The following is a 19,261-nucleotide window of genomic DNA, read 5'->3' as shown; positions in this document are numbered from 1 at the left end:
CATTGTATTAATTTCCCCATACTGTCTGTTTAAATGAATTCTTATGCAAGTATGAAGACAAATCATATTTTGTGCAAATGGACCAGGCTTGTCAGGATGCACAGATCTGAAAGTCTACGCCCCTTCGTTGGTGATTGGTCAACAGTAGGGATTATTCAGTGAAGTCTTTGTTGTCATTCAGCTCATTTTCATGCACATTTTTTAAATGAGAAATACTGTAAAATTGTGCGACTAAGATGTCCTCAGCAAAAACGTCTATATTAATGACAGAGTTATCTTAGATTCAGACTTTTTTGACGAAGTGTATACTGGCTATGGCGTCTCAAAATGGACAAACAGTACTATTGCTGCTTTTCTCTTGTTTTTCAAGTGAAGGTCTTTTAAGGGAGTATGCAAGCACACTCATTCGGTTCACCTAGCCGAGTTCGGCTAGGCGCCAGCCGAACGGAAGCATGCTGACGCCTTTAACAAGGTAGTGAGAAAGCAGTGAGGTGGGATTAGTCATTTCTTTCTTACCTTCTTAATTTCCATCTTTTCTCTCTCCCTCTATTTTGGTTTCAGAACAGAGATGTCGTGACATGTTCAGGTGTAGGAGTGTCACAGGTTAGTTAGTTAGTTATAGTATTAGACAATCTGTTCATAATTTCAGGAAGCGTGGTCTCTTAGGTAATTGCCACTATAGCTTCCCAAAATACTTGTAATTCATTTCACCTTCTCCTTTTATTGCTGACGGGTTTACACCAATAGTAAGGCCTCAGATAGACTTGTCTGGCAGAATCCCTATCTCCTCCGTTGCCACAATATCCCCCACTGCCCCTCCTCCTGTCTCTTCCCCACCAGACTGATTGTATTAATGCCTCCAACAGGAAGTGAGGCCTAGAGTTTCTCTTTACTAACAAACAAATTAGTCTTTGTGTTTGAGTTGCTCTACCCCCTCCCCCTCCCTCTGGCTGTTCAAGGAGCAGAGGAAAAATTCTCAATGAAACAAAGAGGACATGCAGCTCGATGGCTCACAAGTGGAGCCCCAGGGCATTCGTGTCGATAGGAGAAAGCAAATGCTATTTTCTACTCAAGTAATCATTTGCATTCTAAATTTGGAAAAGTGCATCACACTGACAGGAGCAAATAAAGGCCATTCATCCTGATAAACAATGTGCTCACTATTTTTGGCAGAATAGATTGAATATTTTATTTTTTTATTACTGAAGTGGAATCTCATTTAGGATACTTCTAGATTTTTTTTCGAGTAAATGTTTGGCCTATGGTGCAATATGGGTTCTATGGATGTCATTCATATATAGATGCTATATTTTGTCTTCCATTCAATTCAAATCTAAGTATCAGTAGATAAAAATGATAACTGGGAGCTTTTGTTATGGTCATTGTTGTGAGGTTAGATACAGCTTTGTGGAAATTAGCAGAAATCATTAGAGGTCGACCGATTAATCGGAATGGCCGATTAATTAGGGTCGATTTCAAGTTTTCATAACAATCGGTAATCGGCATTTTTGGACACCGATCATGGCCGATTACATTGCACTCCACGAGGAGACTGCGTGGCAGGCTGACTACCTGTTATGCGAGTGCAGCAAGGAGCCAAGGTAAGGTGCTAGCTAGCATTAAACGTATCTTATAAAAAACAATCAATCTTAACATAATCACTAGTTAACTACACATGGTTGATGATATTACTAGTTTATCTAGCTTGTCCTGCATTGCATATAATCAATGTGGTGCCTGTTAATTTATCATTGAATCACAGCCTACTTCACCAAACGGGTGATTTAACAAGCTCATTCACAAAAAAAGCACTGTCGTTGCACCAGTGTGTACCTAACCATAAACATCCACAACTTTCTTAAAAACAATACACAAGTATATATTTTTAAACCTGCATATTTAGTTAATATTGCCTGCTAACATGAAATTGCTAACATGAAATTGTGTCACTTCTCTTGCGTTCTGTGCAACAGAGTCAGGGTATATGCAGCAGTTTGGGCCGCCTGGCTCGTTGCGAACTGTGTGAAGACTATTTCTTCCTAACAAAGACAGCCAACTTCGCCAAACGGGGGATGATTTAACAAAAGCTCATTTGCGAAAAAAGCACAATCGTTGCACGAATGTACCTAACCATAAACATCAATGCCTTTCTTAAAATCAGTACACAGAAGTATATTTTTTTAAGCCTGCATATTTAGTTAAAAGAAATTCATGTTAGCAGGCGATATTAAACTATGGAAATTGTGTCACTTCTCTTGCGTTCATTGCACGCAGAGTCAGGGTATATGCAACAGTTTGGGCCGCCTGGCTCGTTGCAAACTAATTTGCCAGAATTGTACGTAATTCTGACATAACATTGAAGGTTGTGCAATGTAACAGCAATATTTAGACTTATGGATGCCACCCGTTCGCTAAAATACGGAATGGTTCCGTATTTCACTGAAAGAATAAACATTTTGTTTTCGAAATGATAGTTTCCGAATTTGACCATATTAATGACCTACGGCTCGTATTTCTGTGTGTTATTATATTATAATTAAGTCTATGATTTGATAGAGCAGTCTGACTGAGCGGTGGCAGGCAGCAGCAGGCTCGTAAGCATTCATTCAAACAGCACTTTACTGCGTTTGCCAGCGGCTCTTCGCTGTGCTTCAAGCGTTGCGCTGTTTATGACTTCAAGCCTATCAACTCCCGAGATTAGGCTGGCAATACTAAAGTACCTATTAGAACATCCAATAGTCAAAGGTATATGAAATACAAAGGGCACAGAGAGAAATAATCCTATAATAAACAACCTAAAACTTCTTACCTGGGAATATTGAAGACTCATGTTAAAAGGAACCACCAGCTTTCATATGTTCTCATGTTCTGAGCAAGGAACTTAAACGCTAGCTTTTTTACATGGTACATATTGCACTTTTACTTTCTTCTCCAACACTTTGTTTTTGCATTATTTAAACCAAATTGAACATGTTTCATTATTTATGTGAGACTAAACTGATTTTATTGATGTATTATATTAAGTTAAAATAAAAGTGTTCATTGTTCATTCAGTATTGTTGTAATTGTCATTATTACAAATATATATATATAAATTGGCCGAATTAATCGGTATCAGCCTTTTTGGTCCTCCAATAATCGGTATCGGTATCGGCGTTGAAAAATCATAATCGGTCGACCTCTAGAAATCATAGTATCAGGTAAATGGTGTGTTGACATGGATCAGGGCCGGGCGATTTGAAGCACGACTGTTTGTCTCGCTGCACATGCCCTGTGACGCTCACTGAGAGGGTGTCCTAAGCCTCTGGAAGAACAGAACAGGTTCAGCCAAAGGAGCTCATATGACAAGACATTTCTTCAACGGATCGTTTCACCTTCCAAGTAGCATTTAAAACCTCTTGGCTACCTGTCGGGTTTTCTATGTTTTTTTGGTGTGGTGTTTTCTCTATGTTTGTTACATCTATATGACACTGTACTGTCTTGACCAGTACCATCCTTGACATATAGACAGGGACAGGGAGTTGGTAAGGAGCGTAACAGGTCTCCTTCCCACTGTGAGAATGTGTATGTTGATACTGTTTGTTTGGGTTTGTCTTTGAACTACAGTCCTGAGAATCTCAACACATTCAATGTTTTGTCATGGCTACAATTGTAGTTCTGCTCCCCTGGTGTAAATGGACTGTTAGAATCATTATTGTCATCATTATTTATCAATAGACCCAGAGGAGATGGTTTACTCCAAGTGTTACAATGAAAGGATTGTCTTTGATTTATAGGGTGACAGGCGACAGGCATTACAGGTGTGATGTTTTGTTTACATTCGGGCAGTATATTCAGTGTCCTACATGAAGCACTTATATAAACAACGGCTGGGTTTTTATATGGTCTGTTATCGTAGCTCTCTTTCAGTGATGACATCCCATTAGCTATACTTGTATCCATTCCTGCTTGGTGTAATTGACAGACACAATTGAAAGCAGAGATGATTGATAATAGATTGTGTGTGTGTGTGTGTGTGTGTGTGTGTGTGTGTGTGTGTGTGTGTGTGTGTGTGTGTGTGTGTGTGTGTGTGTGTGTGTGTGTGTGTGTGTGTGTGAGAGAGAGAGAGACAGAAGAGAGACAGAGAAAGAGAGACAGAAGAGGCTTCAGGGACTGTGGCTTTGTGTGTTGTTTTCTGTGTGTTGAGCTGAGAGGGATGGGATGTTTTTAAACTGAGGTGTTATCTCGGTAAAAGAGAGGAACCTAGGATCCCAGAGCTTAATAAGATATATGTCAAGAGAGTGTCTCAAAATATTGACTCTTGTCTTTGAGAGACAACTTCCTGAGTCTGCTCAGTATGAAGAGCACACTCACCTCAGATGACCCTGTCTGTTTGTCTCTCATTTGTCTCAAAAAGAATGCCTCTGCCCCAGACCTTGTTGTCACGTTGGACCATCATTACAGACCAATAGTTGCAATCATGAAACAAAAGCTTTTGTACATGAAGAGAACAAAGCATGGCCTAAATAGTATAACATAACACAAGAAGTCCTGCTGTAAGCTACTATCAAGTCCATATATTTTCAGAAATGATCTCAAGAAGATTAGATTCAGCCCTTTTAATGGGTGTTGTGCTTGTTATTTTGGTGCTCTCATTTGTTTCTTACAATTTTACAACTGGCTGACAGTATGCATTTAAGCCAGGTCACCCCCTGAAAAGAATCATTGACTTGAAATTAGATTTACATGGTAGACATAGTAAACAGATGAATACAATGAATAGGTATGCAGACAAGTAAATTAATATATAATATAATTAAAGGTTACATTTTATTTAGGTACATTGAATAAGGGACACAAATACTGTGTTTTAAAATGATCAACTATGATGTGTAATAATGTGTGATTTTTCTTTCCCTTTCTCTCTCCTCCAGTTTGTGGTCTAAGTATCGACATCCGTAATGACATCAGTGAGTTCAAGAGTCTGGAGAACTGCACGGTGGTGGAGGGCTACCTGCAGATCCTCCTCATCGGAGAAAAGACCAACAACCTCAACCAAGAGCTCTTCCGCTCCCTCAGCTTCCCCAAGCTGACCGTCATCACCGACTACCTGCTCCTGTTCCGCGTGTCCGGCCTGGACAGCCTCAGCACGCTCTTCCCCAACCTCAACGTCATCCGCGGACGCAACCTCTTCTACAACTACGCCCTGGTGATCTTCGAGATGACCAGTCTGAAGGACATTGGTCTGTACAACCTGAGGAACATCACACGAGGGGCCATCCGGATCGTGAAGAACCCGGAGCTCTGCTACCTGGACTCTGTGGACTGGTCTCTCATCATGGACGCAGAGTTCAACAACGTCATCGCGGGGAACAAGCAGTCCAAGGAGTGTGGTGACGTGTGTCCAGGCATCATGGAGGACAACGCTCAGTGCATCAAGACCAGCTTTAACGGCAACTTTAACTCTCGCTGCTGGACATCCAACCACTGCCAGAAAGGTAAGGAGCTCTGAACTTTTCTCTTCACAGTCTGGGCAGCAGAGACCCAGTTACATCAGCACAGAGGATGGCCTGTCCACAGAGCTCCCGTTTACTTATTTTTTTGTTTACTCCTGCAGAATTTTGTATTTGTTTGTGTTGGTTTTTAAGGTTTTAAGCAGAGGTGGGATCAAGTCACTATTATTCAAGTCACAAGCAAGTCTCAATTCGCAAGGTCTGAGTATCAAGTTGAGTCCCAAGGAAAACAGTCAACAAAGTCAATAAAAATTACATCTATACATGCAATGACAAATCTTTGTCTATTTATTGAGGCTACCAGACACGCATTTTCATTATTTTGTCTACAACACATTTTGATTATGTAATAAGTCATTTTAACAAAAATTCCAAATGCAAGTAAATTATACATTTCAAGCGATTTTGACGTACCAAAAGACCAGTAGGCCTATGCTAGTCATTGTTGCATGATACCCCATTGCTGGTGAGCTTGCAAAGTAAACAGTTATTAACAACCATTTTTTGGACATGCATATTTATTTATGGCAATCCTTTTTCCTACAATTTGAGTTTTGCGCTGCAGCCGATCGAAAATCAAATATCTTTTCACTAGCACCTGACCTGTTTAGATTGACAGTTTTCTGGTCCAATCAGAGGGCCGAGTGTGCTTTTCACTAGCCATTCTGTTGCACGCTTCTTTTACAAGTGCGATGCTGCGGCTACTGTCTCTGGCTGCATGGAGAGTAATCCACAGAAACTCTGTGCCACAAAGTTACAAAACCTGTCATGTGACTCGAGTCACCACCTCTGGTTTTAAGGTAGATTATTTCTCAAATAACTGGGGTATTTGGCGGTGTTTGTCTATCCGACTTGTGATGCAACTATTTGCAGAGGTGTCTTTGATCTAGGTAGCTAGGTGGGTTCCAGTCTCGCAAACATTCTCAAATTGTGACTTCCCCAGTGAACAAATAACATTTTATTTGTATTATTTTTTTAAAACTTTATTTAACTAGGCAAGTCAGTTATGAACAAATTCTTATTTTCAATGACGGCCTAGGAACTGTGGGTTAACTGCTTTGTTCAGGGGCAGAACAACAGATTTGTAACTTGTCAGCTCAGGGATTTGATCTTGCAACCTTTCAGTTACTAGTCCAATGCTCTAACCACTAGGCTACGCTGCATGAATCAATGTTGGTTTTCTTTCATATTTGTCAGGGAGCAGGATTGTCCCCCGTCCAGTAAAAACATTTCCTCTCTGTTTGTTGTGGAGGTCTTTTCTTTAGATCAACCTATTTGCTGACAGAACTAAGGATGTGTGCATAATACAGTTTCTGGTATTAAATACATTCTCAGTTGAGGTTACTGTTGCTCTGCCAAAAAGCGAGGCAGTGAGTCTTCATGTCTGGACCATATCAGGTCAATATTTACTAAATCTTATCTGGTGTGATTAATGAGTTATGACACACTACACTACAGCATAAGTATTTAAAGTCTATGAAAAAGGAAGGATATTGTTTTCTTGTAGCCTCTTTATAGTTATTTTTTTAAAGGTCCAATGCAGCCATTTTTACCTCAATATCAAGTCATTTCTGGGTAACAATGAAGTACCATACTGTGATTGTTTTCAATTACAAGAGCAATTTCTCAAGCAATAATTTTGCTGGGACTGTCTGGTAGTGGTCTGAGTGGGGAGGGAAAAACGGAGAACTAGCTGCTATTGGCAGAGAGGTTTGGAACTCTCTTTCTTATTGGTCTATTAACTAATACCCGATGACATACTCCATCCCACCAAACCTGGCTGAAAATTCAAAGGTATTTTTATACAGCTCTATAATGGGCATTATCATCATTTTCCAAGTTTCACAGTATTATTCAAACCTCATAGTGTGGAGAGAAATATAAAAAAACAAGAAGTCATTTTTTTGTCTACACTGGGACTTGAAATGTATACATGTCTATTACTCACAGATATAGAATGAGAATTAAACTGTCAATCAGCAGTTGAAACAATAACAAAGCGTTCTCCCCACCCTTGTTTCTATAAAAAGCTGAGGGATAGGGCTGGAGAAATGTAACCCCTCTGAAATTCATAGACAGAGCTAATATAAAAATGATAGTTTAAACCATGCTTTGAGGCTATATAGTGTTTGTTTACATTTACTTTGTTTACAAACATTGGAATGAAACAAGCTTATATTTCGGGTTCTGATGGGGTACGACAGATGAACTAAGCTCATGAGCATTTCTAAGTTATATTTTTCAAGAATCAATTGGTACATTTAATTAATTAAAAAGTCAAAAAATGGATGAAGCAACCTCAGATTGCCATTTTAAGTTAAGAAATAAAATGAATGTCTGGTTGTAAGACTTTAACAGTCAACAATTTACTTATTTGGGACTGGAAGTTAAGGGCAAGGGATAGTGGGAAAAGTTGTTTTGGTCTTGTTGTTTTGTTGTCTTCCTTAGGCATTGTGGTTGGCGTTGTTGTTGTGGATGTGTGGCTGAGAGGGTGACATCAGTGCCACGGTATTGGCCAACCAGGGTCCCACCGTAGTGTATTTGTTTGTTTTGTCTAGACGATTACACACTGCAGAGCTTGAGTTGGAATGGGCGCCTGTTTAAAACCTCAAGTGTCTCACTGTGTGGACAGTTTTTCACTGGTCCAAATCAAAGGTATTCAGATGCATATTTACCCTGTGAAGGAGATTACTGTAGGTCGACCTTGACTTCAAGGAGCTTTGGGGGAAAACACTTCTCCTAGCCTCCTACTTGCCTGTCTGCTCTCCTTTCCTCTCAACATGAAATAATAATGGGAAAATGTCCTCCCAGCCATGGCCTTTTGAAGACCTGTTTACAGCTCCCATGGATAACTGGTAGTTCTAAACATCTTCCCTTCAGACCCAGAAAACAAATCGAGGAAATCAACCTCTAAATAGTGACTTCATTAGTGACCATTGATGTTTCAAGGAATGGACTTTATTGTTGTGATATTTGTTCTTTTGGTTGCAGTATTAAATGAATGAGGATGTTTATAGTATTTGTTGTAATGGTCTCGGGTGTATCTAACTGTATGTTGCAGTATAGACAGTCTGGACTGGCTTAAGTGACCTGTGTGGAATTAACCTCATTGATGTACAAAGATTTGCTTGTAATTGATCTGATGTTGGTTGGAACCAATGTTAAGGGTCAACATTTTTGTTTTTCCTAAGATTTGTTATGGTAAGGAGACAAAGGGCTTTTTTGATTTGCTCCCGCAGATCCGTTCTCCCACCTTAAAGCCTAGCAGATGTCAGGGTAAATACTCTGAGATTTGAGGTCTCAACTCTGCAAATAAAGACTAACAGAGATTGTGATATCAGGATAGAATGGCTCATTTAGAGGGTGTGTGATTGTGGCTTAGTGGTAGTACAGCTAGATTTGTAGGCTCAATTCTCACCCATACAATGTTCAAGGCTCTGAGTCTAGCAGAGATGAGACTTTCTCTGGCTCTCACTGAAGGGCAGATACTCCACTTGTCTCCACCCCTCTGCATAATTGCCTTGTTTTTCTCCAGTACAGATGTTTCTTCAAGGGCATGCTGTGCAGCGGTTTCCTAGTCAATCCGGACCAATCCTCTACTCTGAATGCATCTCTTTAATTACAGTACATGACTAGGAGATGCTGTTTGCTAGTAGGACTACTTTAGCCTCTGGGGAAGTTTTTTTGGAGCGCTATTGTTTGTTAGGTCAAACAGGCATTACTCTATACTTGCCTTGCCTGCTTGTATGAACTCGCTGTGTACAGTTTTAAGCAACACCAATCTACTAAATGTTTAATTAGAAAGGAACAGATTGCCTCAGAAATGGGCATGAAAATAGCAACACATGACTTTCGAGGTTAATTCCTGGCTCTATATTCCTGTCTGGCTGGGCGTGGGTAGAGTAGGATAGTGTTACCTGGCTGGTATTAGGCTCTTTGTCTGGAAAGAGGCAGACCTGGGCCATGGAGATTTAAGGGGGTAGTGGGTTCTCTTTAGTAGCGGGCCATGGCATGTGGAGAGGCGCTAACGGGTGGCTTATGTGAGAAGGGGGGCTGAGGGGAAAATGTCACAGAAATGTCAAGTGTACAAGCATAACGGCAGGCTCTCACTAACACCCCGGAGGAGGCATAACACAGCCCAGCTCCCTCCTCCTCATCTGTTACCCCTTTCCCGCTTTCCTTCCCTCCCTCAAGTTTGGTCTTTTTTTATTGCCCTTCTTCATAGTTTGACTAGTATTTCCCCCTCTCTCTTCTGCCAGCTTTATCAGAGACTGTTAACAGCTTTAGCTGTGAGATATCTCCTGACTGTTTACACACTGTGCTCATTCTCTCAACACTCCAGCCGCCAGTTGAGTTGTTTGGCTGGCCGTGGCCCCTGTGACTTTGCGTGTTGTTGGTGTGTGTTTTTGGGTCTTGTGACCTGCTCTCTGGCCTGCTTCGAATGTGGCCCTCTGGTCACTCTGTTCTAGACGGGTATGTCTTCCTCCCCCAGAGGAGAAGTGAGCAAAGCCAGCCAACGGGAGAGAGAGAGAGAGAGAGGCTGGTTGATAAGCAGCACCCAGGCTGTCCCGACCAACCTTGTTCTGTTAGTGCAGATCACACCACCACACAACTCGTCTGACCTCATATAGCTAACATTTCCCATTAATGTGTTTAAATATTTACTTACAATACGCTCAGCTTGAATGACACTCTGGAGTCTGGTTTCTTAACCACACTGCCCTTTACTTACATTCCCCTGATAACACCCTGTTGGCTTGTATCTTTTACTTTGCTTCAAGTGTACAACTTGATATCACTCTGCCCTGAACTATGTTCATGGTTTAGAGCAGGGGGAGCCGTTTTAGAGGAAGTCATTGTGATGAAAGCTTTTAAATGAAATGTTTAGTTTGTGAGATTCGATACATTAAATCTACAGCAGAGCTAGAGTGTGTACTGGACAGGAATGGGAAAATGGGCTGGTGACTGTCTCTTTAAGGGAGTATATAAGGTAGAAATTCCTGCCGGCTTAGTCATTGCAGCTTTGAGAGGATAAAGAGGGGAAACACACAGAACTCCCTGTATGTACAGAGGCCATGTGGTATGGTGGAGAAAGAATGTTTGTGAAAAACCAAGAGATCACTGAATGGAAGATGATGATGTGGGTGGTAGAGACAGGCACTGGGAATGTGTGTGTGTGTGTGTGTGTGTGTGCGTGAGGCGTTAGGTGGGCTATGTCATACGATCGGTTGTCTTGTTTTTGTTTAACCAACGTAATCCCAGACACTTGCCTCGACATGCAGGGAAGGCTTTACATTTTTAAAGGCTTCTCTGAGGCTTATCAAAGGGCCGTGGTGAGGGACAGAAAGCAGGAAAGGCTCCAGTTCCAGGAGTCTGGCCTTTTCTCCAAGAGCCCGGTGCTTTCCTGGGGGGTATGGTAGTGCTGCTGGTGACTCACTTCCTGGATACATCTCCCTGTGCCAAGCATGCCTGCCCAGCTCTGCCCAGGCAGTGTTCCACTGTGAAGACAGAGCCATACAACTCTGTTTATCAGCCTCACATATCGTGCCCTCCCTCCTTTTCGCTACTCCCTCCTCCCCCACAGTAAAGACGGCATAATCAGATCCCTCATCTTCTCCTCCACTCTCCTCAGCACTGCAGCGCTCTCAATGGGTCACTACAACTCCTCTTGAAAGAGGGAAATAGCCATGGGAAACTGGACTTGCACAACACGCTAGCTAGCTAGCATAACCACAGTGTTTATTTATTATTTCTTTTTTTAAATTATTTCCTCAGAGGACTAGGGAATATTGATTCCTTGTGTTGCTACTCTATGGTGCCATTGAATAAAACAACATTAGAGAACGTTGACAAGCCCTTTCATGGCAGGCCTGTGTGCAACCCCATCCCTATCTTTGTGTTCTCAGACTGTGATGTATTTTAAAGAGTGGTCGGTGGACAGAGGCCTTCTATGAACAGACATTTTGTATAGTGCTTAATAAGCTTTATTACCTGTGCAGGTACAAGAACAAATAATTGTTGTCCTATAGTTTTTTGTGTGTCTGTGTGTGTATGTGAGTACATTCCATGCAGTTCTTCTCCCCTCTCTCCCCTCTCCTGGCCTCTGACACATTTTCTCCCATTAGGTGACATTCATAAATGTCATTCTTGAGAAATGTGAGCAGGAGATCTTGATATGTTTGCCTGTTATAGAGACGCTCTTCAGTCGGCCCCAATAAACAGAGCCCTCGCGAAGCATGGGGATAAAACGGTTTGGTTGCAAACAGTTTTTCTGTTCAATTGGTTTTATAGGTTTCCTTTGGACAGTATGATTGGTCAGACAGTTTGTTTTTAGTTTTACCCTAAAGCAAATGTTTTATATATTATCTGCTTCAGTGGATTGCTAGTTTGTAGTGCAATGCTTGGCAAGCCACTTACATGCTTGCTTGTGTCAACAACACATATACTACTATGCAAACCATTTTTAACAATAATGTCTTTCAAATAGTACATTTGTTTTGGTTATCTGAGGTGTATTTGTACAATTTTAATACCCGTTATGAAAATACTGTCATCAATGCCTCTCTATAATGATTTAAAAGGCTGGACTGTGTAGCAATGCTGCCACCACAGACACTTCTAGAATGATTTAAAAGGCTGGACTGTGTAGCAATGCTGCCACCACATACACTTCTAGAATGATTTAAAAGGCTGGACTGTGTAGCAATGCTGCCACCACAGACACTTCTAGAATGATTTAAAAGGCTGGACTGTGTAGCAATGCTGCCACCACAGACACTTCTAGAATGATTTAAAAGGCTGGACTGTGTAGCAATGCTGCCACCACAGACACTTCTATAATGATTTAAAAGGCTGGACTGTGTAGCAATGCTGCCACCACAGACACTTCTATAATGATTTAAAAGGCTGCACTGTGTAGCAATGCTGCCACTCCACAGAGACGGATAGAGACACACGCAAATGTGAGTGCTCGCACGCACACACACACACACACACACACACACACACACACACACACACACACACACACACACACACACACACACACACACACACACACATAGGCATTCCATGCCCTCACATTTGCTTTTGTCAGCGCCCAGTGTGCCTATTGTGTGTGTGCATGTGTTTGTGCGTGTGTTTGTGTGTTTGTGTGTGTGTGTGTGTGTATGTGTGTGTGTGTGTGTGTGTGTGTGTGTGTGTGTGTGTGTGTGTGTGTGTGTGTGTGTGTGTGCGTCTGCATGCACGTGGTGACTGGTGCCGGTGTGTGCGAGCCACTCATTGCCTGTGCTGATGGGCTGCTTGCTGCCTTCTGGCCGCTCTGTGCGGAAGCTGTGACTCATCCGGCACTCTTAACACTCATTCATAAATCTGTGTGAATACTATAACTTCCTCTCTCAGTGCCGTGGGGCCCCCGCTCTGTGATAGATTCCGCTCAGTCCCAGTGTAATGGCAGGAAGGACGAGGCCTATCTCCTCTCCGTCTGTTAGCACTGCTACTCGCTAGCTGCTCCCCACTGAGGTGAGAGGAGCAGCCGCTCCGCTCTGCTCTGCTCTGCTCTGCTCCACGCTGCTTGGGCTGCCTGCCTGAGCTCTGTGCCCGCTGCAGCCACTGCTCACTACTGGGCAGGCTTGGCATTGCCAGGGGGGATAATGCGCCATGCCCGCAAGTAAGCTCTCAGAGCACAAGTTAATTCCACAACGGGGGAAAAAAATCTCCTGCCGACAAATCTCTCCTGCAGAAGTGAGGGTGTGTGCGGTATTGGTGGATATATTTGACACACCACAGAGGAAGAATATTGTTCTGCCATGGGTGAACAGCTAGTTTCTGGGGCAACGAGATCAGATCCGCTTCTCTGCTGGCGTCTTCTCCTTCTCCCTGTATAGTGTGTGTGTTTATTTGTATATTTTCTGTACATGTGTGATGCCCCCTCACATCGAATAAATGTGTACGGCTCAAGACAGAAGCTTATGACATACACACTGAGGGGAAAGTGTGTGGATGTGGCACGTGTGATGACTGAGATGAGGAGGGTGGGTCTTGAGATGCTTAGTTGAGCTACCCAAGTCCCTTTGGGTAGTGAGGCGAGACCAGCTGGCCGGTAGAAGAAGGGTGACCCCAGAGATGTCTCAGTTCCAGAACATTGTTTGATCACTGTCTGTCCTTTCTAATGTCTTTTCTAATTTCACGTATTATTTTAGCTCGTGTTTTTGTTACTCTTTACAGCTGATATGCGATATGGAAGGTTCATTCAAATCACTGCTGCTGATAACAAAGTGTGGCCAATGTCACCATGAGTTCCTATCATGAGGAAATATGGTAAAGGGAATTTGCTAAGCAGTGTAAACATGATGTACATGTTAGGAGTGTGGAACAATGGAAATCAGATGTCAAGGCTAATGCTCTTTATAGCTTTAGCTGGTCTTTGTCTAGAGAAAAAAATACTTACTTTTATGACTGTTCTCTTTTGGAATGAAGTGGGTAGGAACTTCTTTGAAATAACAGAGGTTAACATAACAACGCGCTTTGTGTTACTTCTTAAGAGCTAAAGAAAAGCCACATGTAGGAGTGTGTGTGTGTGTGTGCGTGTGTGAACAGGCTGCAACATGCCAGTCTGTTCTTATGCACTGAGGAGATAAAAGGGTGTCATAAAATTACAAAGGAAATCTTATGGACTTACTCAGCTAATTGAAATGCCTCTGACAAACACACTTCCTCTTTAACCCTTTACTGAGCTTCTTCAGTCAATGTGAAGAGAGAACCGAGTGCCTTGTTCATATAGACCTGTGAGGTCTAGCTGCTGTCTATCCGAGCATTGTAAGTCATGTCTGCATTTGTCTGTGAATGAAGAATGACCTTGACCTCATCTGGGAGGACAAGGAGGATGCTTCCCCTTCCTCTGTCCCCCGGTCTGTTTGGGTTTAATACCCAAGCCCTAGAGCAGTTGTCAGGACCCTGGGTAATGTGAACAGGTGTATGGGGCTCCTCTGGTCTGCTGTTGCTGCTGGCCTTCTCCTCTCCTCTCAGCCTGTCCATCTCTCCTGCTCCTGGCAGGACTGCTGCTCCTTGGCCACACCAACTGGCCTTTCACCAGTTGGCTCTCTGTTAGCATCAGGGTGGCCAAGGATGAAATATGGGGTCTTATGGCGCATTTTCACTGAGGATTTACCCCAGTGTTTTACCCAAAAGGCTCAGACTTTTCTCTTTGCTGCTAGGCGGGCCAGCACCCGTGTCTCACTGGGCCATGGCTCCGGCGGACCTGTTCCAACTTGGAGCCAAGGCAATGCCCTGGGTACTTTTCAGCTGGCATTAACATAACAATGGCTAACTGTGAACTTTAAAACCATCTCACAAAGCAACAGTCTTGAATGATACAAAGCTTGTTGATTCTGCTCGCAACAAGTCTTTCGTGTCACTCTCCTGTGGTAACATAATAACACCAGCGCTAACATTAACACAAAACACTGGTGTGGGGGTAAGTCAAGTTGCTCCTGTTCAGAGAACTATGGAGGTGTCGAAGTCCTCACATTGACTAAAGAGGAGATAGACAATGCTGCAGCCTGTTTCAATATCGTTTCAGTCTGATCTTGTGTGAGAAATGCTCTTCACTCTTGGAGGATCTTATGTTATTTGATATGTCTTCATATCAGTGGTGGATTTAGGTGCCATGCCCTCATCCCTGTCCTCATCCCTGCCCTGTCCTAATCCCTGCCCTGTCCTCATCCCTGCCCTGTCCTAATCCCTGTCCTGTCCTCATCCCTGCCCTGTCCTCATCCCTGTCCTGTCCTCATCCCTGCCCTGTCCTCATCCCTGCCCTGTCCTAATCCCTGCCCTGTCCTCATACCTGCCCTGTCCTCATCCCTGCCCTGTCCTCATCCCTGCCCTGTCCTAATCCCTGCCCTGTCCTCATCCCTGTCCTGTCCTAATCCCTGCCCTGTCCTCATCCCTGCCCTGTCCTCATCCCTGCCCTGTCCTCATCCCTGCCCTGTCCTCATCCCTGTCCTGTCCTCATCCCTGCCCTGTCCTAATCCCTGTCCTGTCCTAATCCCTGCCCTGTCCTCATCCCTGTCCTGTCCTCATCCCTGCCCTGTCCTCATCCCTGCCCTGTCCTAATCCCTGCCCTGTCCTCATCCCTGCCCTGTCCTCATCCCTGCCCTGTCCTCATCCCTGCCCTGTCCTAATCCCTGCCCTGTCCTCATCCCTGTCCTGTCCTAATCCCTGCCCTGTCCTCATCCCTGCCCTGTCCTCATCCCTGCCCTGTCCTCATCCCTGCCCTGTCCTAATCCCTGTCCTGTCCTCATCCCTGTCCTGTCCTAATCCCTGTCCTGTCCTCATCCCTGCCCTGTCCTAATCCCTGTCCTGTCCTAATCTCTGTCCTGTCCTCATCCCTGCCCTGTCCTAATCCCTGTCCTGTCCTAATCCCTGTCCTGTCCTCATCCCTGCCCTGTCCTAATCCCTTTCCTGTCCTAATCCCTGCCCTGTCCTAATCCCTGTCCTGTCCTAATCCCTGTCCTGTCCTCATCTCTGCCCTGTCCTAATCCCCGCCCTGTCCTCATCCCTGCCCTGTCCTAATCCCTGTCCTGTCCTAACCCCTGTCCTGTCCTCATCCCTGTCCTGTCCTCATCCCTGCCCTGTCCTAATCCCTGCCCTGTCCTAATCCCTGCCCTGTCCTCATCCCTGCCCTGTCCTAATCCCTGTCCTGTCCTAATCCCTGTCCTGTCCTCATCCCTGTCCTGTCCTCATCCCTGCCCTGTCCTAATCCCTGCCCTGTCCTCATCCCTGCCCTGTCCTAATCCCTGTCCTGTCTTTATCCCTGTCTGCAGTACTGTAGTAAGGTCTGGGAGCTGAGGAGGTTCAGCACAGCTGCTCTCTTGTTTCATCAGCGGACAGCGGGCCGCTACTGTGTTAAATATAGACTGTCTCCAGAGCAGCACCAGCAGCAGCTCTATCTCAGTCTGTTAGGAGGGGAGGGAAAGGCCACGTCACCTGGGAGACCTCACTATCCTCATTCATCCAGCCGGCTAATCTGGCTCAGAACCCACAGGACACTCATTTAGTGTTCCTTACTGTCATCTTACTGTTGGAGATTAGGGTTAAAGACTGGCCATGGGTTAATATAGGGTGACGGCAGACTATTGTCTCTTTTTCATGTTACATTTTCTATATCCTCCAAAAATTCTCCCAAGGTAACCCCTGGCATCATTACAAGTATATTGTGGGAAAACAGCCCTTAAGTTACATTATTATATATATTTTTGTACCTTTATTTCACTAGGCAAGTCAGTTAAGAACAAATTCTTATTTACAATGACGGCCTACCCCTGCCAAACCCGGACGACGCTGGGCTAATTGTGCACCACCCTATGGGATCCCCAATCACGGCCGGATGTGATGCAGCCTGGATTCGAACCAGGGACTGTAGTGACGTCTCTTGCACTGAGATGCAGTGCCTCAGACCGCTGCGCCATTATGGAGACACTGTTCATGCCACGTGTGGCCATCTTTTCCCCAATCCTAGAGGAAGTTGCTTATTGGGTATCTGTGCAGATGTCTTACTGAACCGCCCAAACACTGTCTGGCTTGACTCCCTATCTCATATGTTTGGATTCTGGCTGATTCCATGTCCCACTCCTCCGTCCTCCCCCTTTCCCCCGGTCCTCTCCTCTGGTGTGGTCGTCTGGCTCCCATAACCAGGCCCAGTGCTGATAGAGCAGAGTAGAGTGGAGCGGTGGGGTGAGGTGCATTAGTCTACCTTTCATCTGCCCGTCCTCTTGTGTCTGATGAGAGCACGTTTGTTGATAAGCGTCTAGCAAGCCTTTGAAGTCCCAGCCTCCGTTACTCTCTCCCCAACCCCCCCCACCCTCTCCCATTAGTACATCAATTACTGAGACATGACCAGCCGAGCCAGGCTTGTTTGCACTTGAGTGCGCTTTAAGGTCCACCTCTCTCTGGTCTTCTGATAAACACGACAGGCGCTAGTCCACAGCGTTCACGTAAACACCTCCGATTCTCATTTATGTTTTATTAGTCCACATTACTTATACTCATTTACTCAAAGCTGCCTCTTGTTGCTAAACAATTTCTTTTTAATTATTATTATTTTTAGGATTTATTTTGTTACACTTGCCTGGGTCCTTTGGATAGAATTGAGTGGACAAGCATATAAATTATTGTTGATACTTGAGTTACAGATGTAGGATCTTTATTTTACCTGTATTGTCACAGCAAAATAATCCTGCAGCAACAGGATCTGAACGTTTATTCCATAATGTTGCTTGATCAGTGGCAAGGCTATTCGCTGGCCAATATTATGCGACATGAAAAGTGTAATACTGTTAATATAACTGTGTGTTAGTGTGGGTTTTCAGTGAATTTATGTAAATTCTCAGCAACAAAAGAGTGATCAAATGAAGATCCTACATCTGTACAATGGTATTTTCTGTCATGATATGAGGCATCAGATCTGTGCTGTGTGGTCCATCTCCCACCTCTTCACTGCAGTCAGGAGTTGTTCTCGTGTACTGCAGTATGCACTGTTCCTTGGCCAGGCATGTACTAACTTGTTAAAGACCTTGTTTTTTTACATTCCACCCCCTTAACTGGGTGATATATGGTTTATCTTGCCATTTTGCCGTCCACCTGTGTGTGGTAATGATACTGATGTTCCTGTTGAGGAAAGCCCCTGGAATCACAGGCTGGTAGTTTTAGCTGGTACAGTTGTCTAACTGACCTGTCTGTCTTCCAAGCCAAACTACTGCTCTATCTGTCTACCCAACCAAACTATATTTTGGTAATTTAGCAGACACTCTTATCCAGAGTGATTTACAAGTGCCTTGCTCAACAGCACATTGACAGACTTTTCACATAGTCTGCTCGGGGATTCGAACCAGCAACATTTCAGTTACTTGCTCAACGCTCTTAAACGCTAGGCTACCTGCCACCCAAACTACTGCTCTATCTGTCCATGTATCTGCTGTTGATACTGGCACTGAGGGTAGTTAAAATGTTTCTGAAGAATTTCCAAAAATGGGGAAAAGATGTGTTACGTAAGGTCACTTTATACCATTTTTTTGTCTGGAACAACATTGTGTTCTCTCTTGCCTGGTGCAGTTCAGAGCTCACAGAAAGTTTGTCTGTTACCAGCTTGAGAGTGGCTGTCTGTGATTAACTTTAGTCCTACATGCTAGATGCGTGTGTTTAGACAAATGCCAAAGATGTGAAAGCCCAACTCCAGATGTGTGTCCTCTAGACATAGAGCTAGTTGAGGTTGGGAGGCGTGGTGTGATAGGAAGTGTGTGGGTTGTGTGTGTGTGTGTGTGTGCGTGTGTGTGTGTGCAACACAAAGTGGCATTTGTTCAAGGGGATTGCAACATTGTGTCTCTGATGTTTCTCACTCAGCGTACGCAAGTCCGTCATTCATCTGCACTGTGGAATGCCGTTTCCTTTGGGTCATATTTCTACGTGTGGAGTTTTTTTCTCTCTTTCCCTCCATGGCATTTTTAAAACGACTGGCTAATTTTGTTTCCATCAGAGTCATCAAGGGAACGTGATTAGTGCCCCCAGCACCGAAGAGCGTCTGCGTTGTGCCACACAAATGGCCAATTGCAGTGGATGATTGTATTAGATGTTGATTGTATTAGATGAAGCACTTAGTTGAACCCCGTCTCCCATGTGCTGTCATCTGTTCTCCTTCACTGCGGATTCATTCACTATGTGCCGCCATTGCTCTGCTCAGTCTAATACATGGGCAGAACATTTAATCCAATATG

The 19,261-nt window shown here is 43.9% G+C and overlaps 1 protein-coding gene across 1 annotated transcript in view; it reads left to right on the top strand.

The window, feature by feature from the left end:
• Positions 1-19,261, top strand: part of igf1ra (insulin-like growth factor 1a receptor) — a 112,772-nt gene that overhangs the window by 8,590 nt on the left and 84,921 nt on the right. The window contains exon 2 of the mRNA XM_029757682.1: positions 4,914-5,477. Coding sequence (XP_029613542.1) covers positions 4,914-5,477 — 564 coding nt within the window. The remainder of the gene's footprint in view (positions 1-4,913; positions 5,478-19,261) is intronic.

This window comes from Salmo trutta, chromosome 7, assembly GCF_901001165.1.
Source record: "Salmo trutta chromosome 7, fSalTru1.1, whole genome shotgun sequence".
NCBI classification, from domain to species: Eukaryota; Metazoa; Chordata; class Actinopteri; order Salmoniformes; family Salmonidae; genus Salmo; species Salmo trutta.
This window is presented reverse-complemented; position numbering and strand designations above follow the sequence as displayed.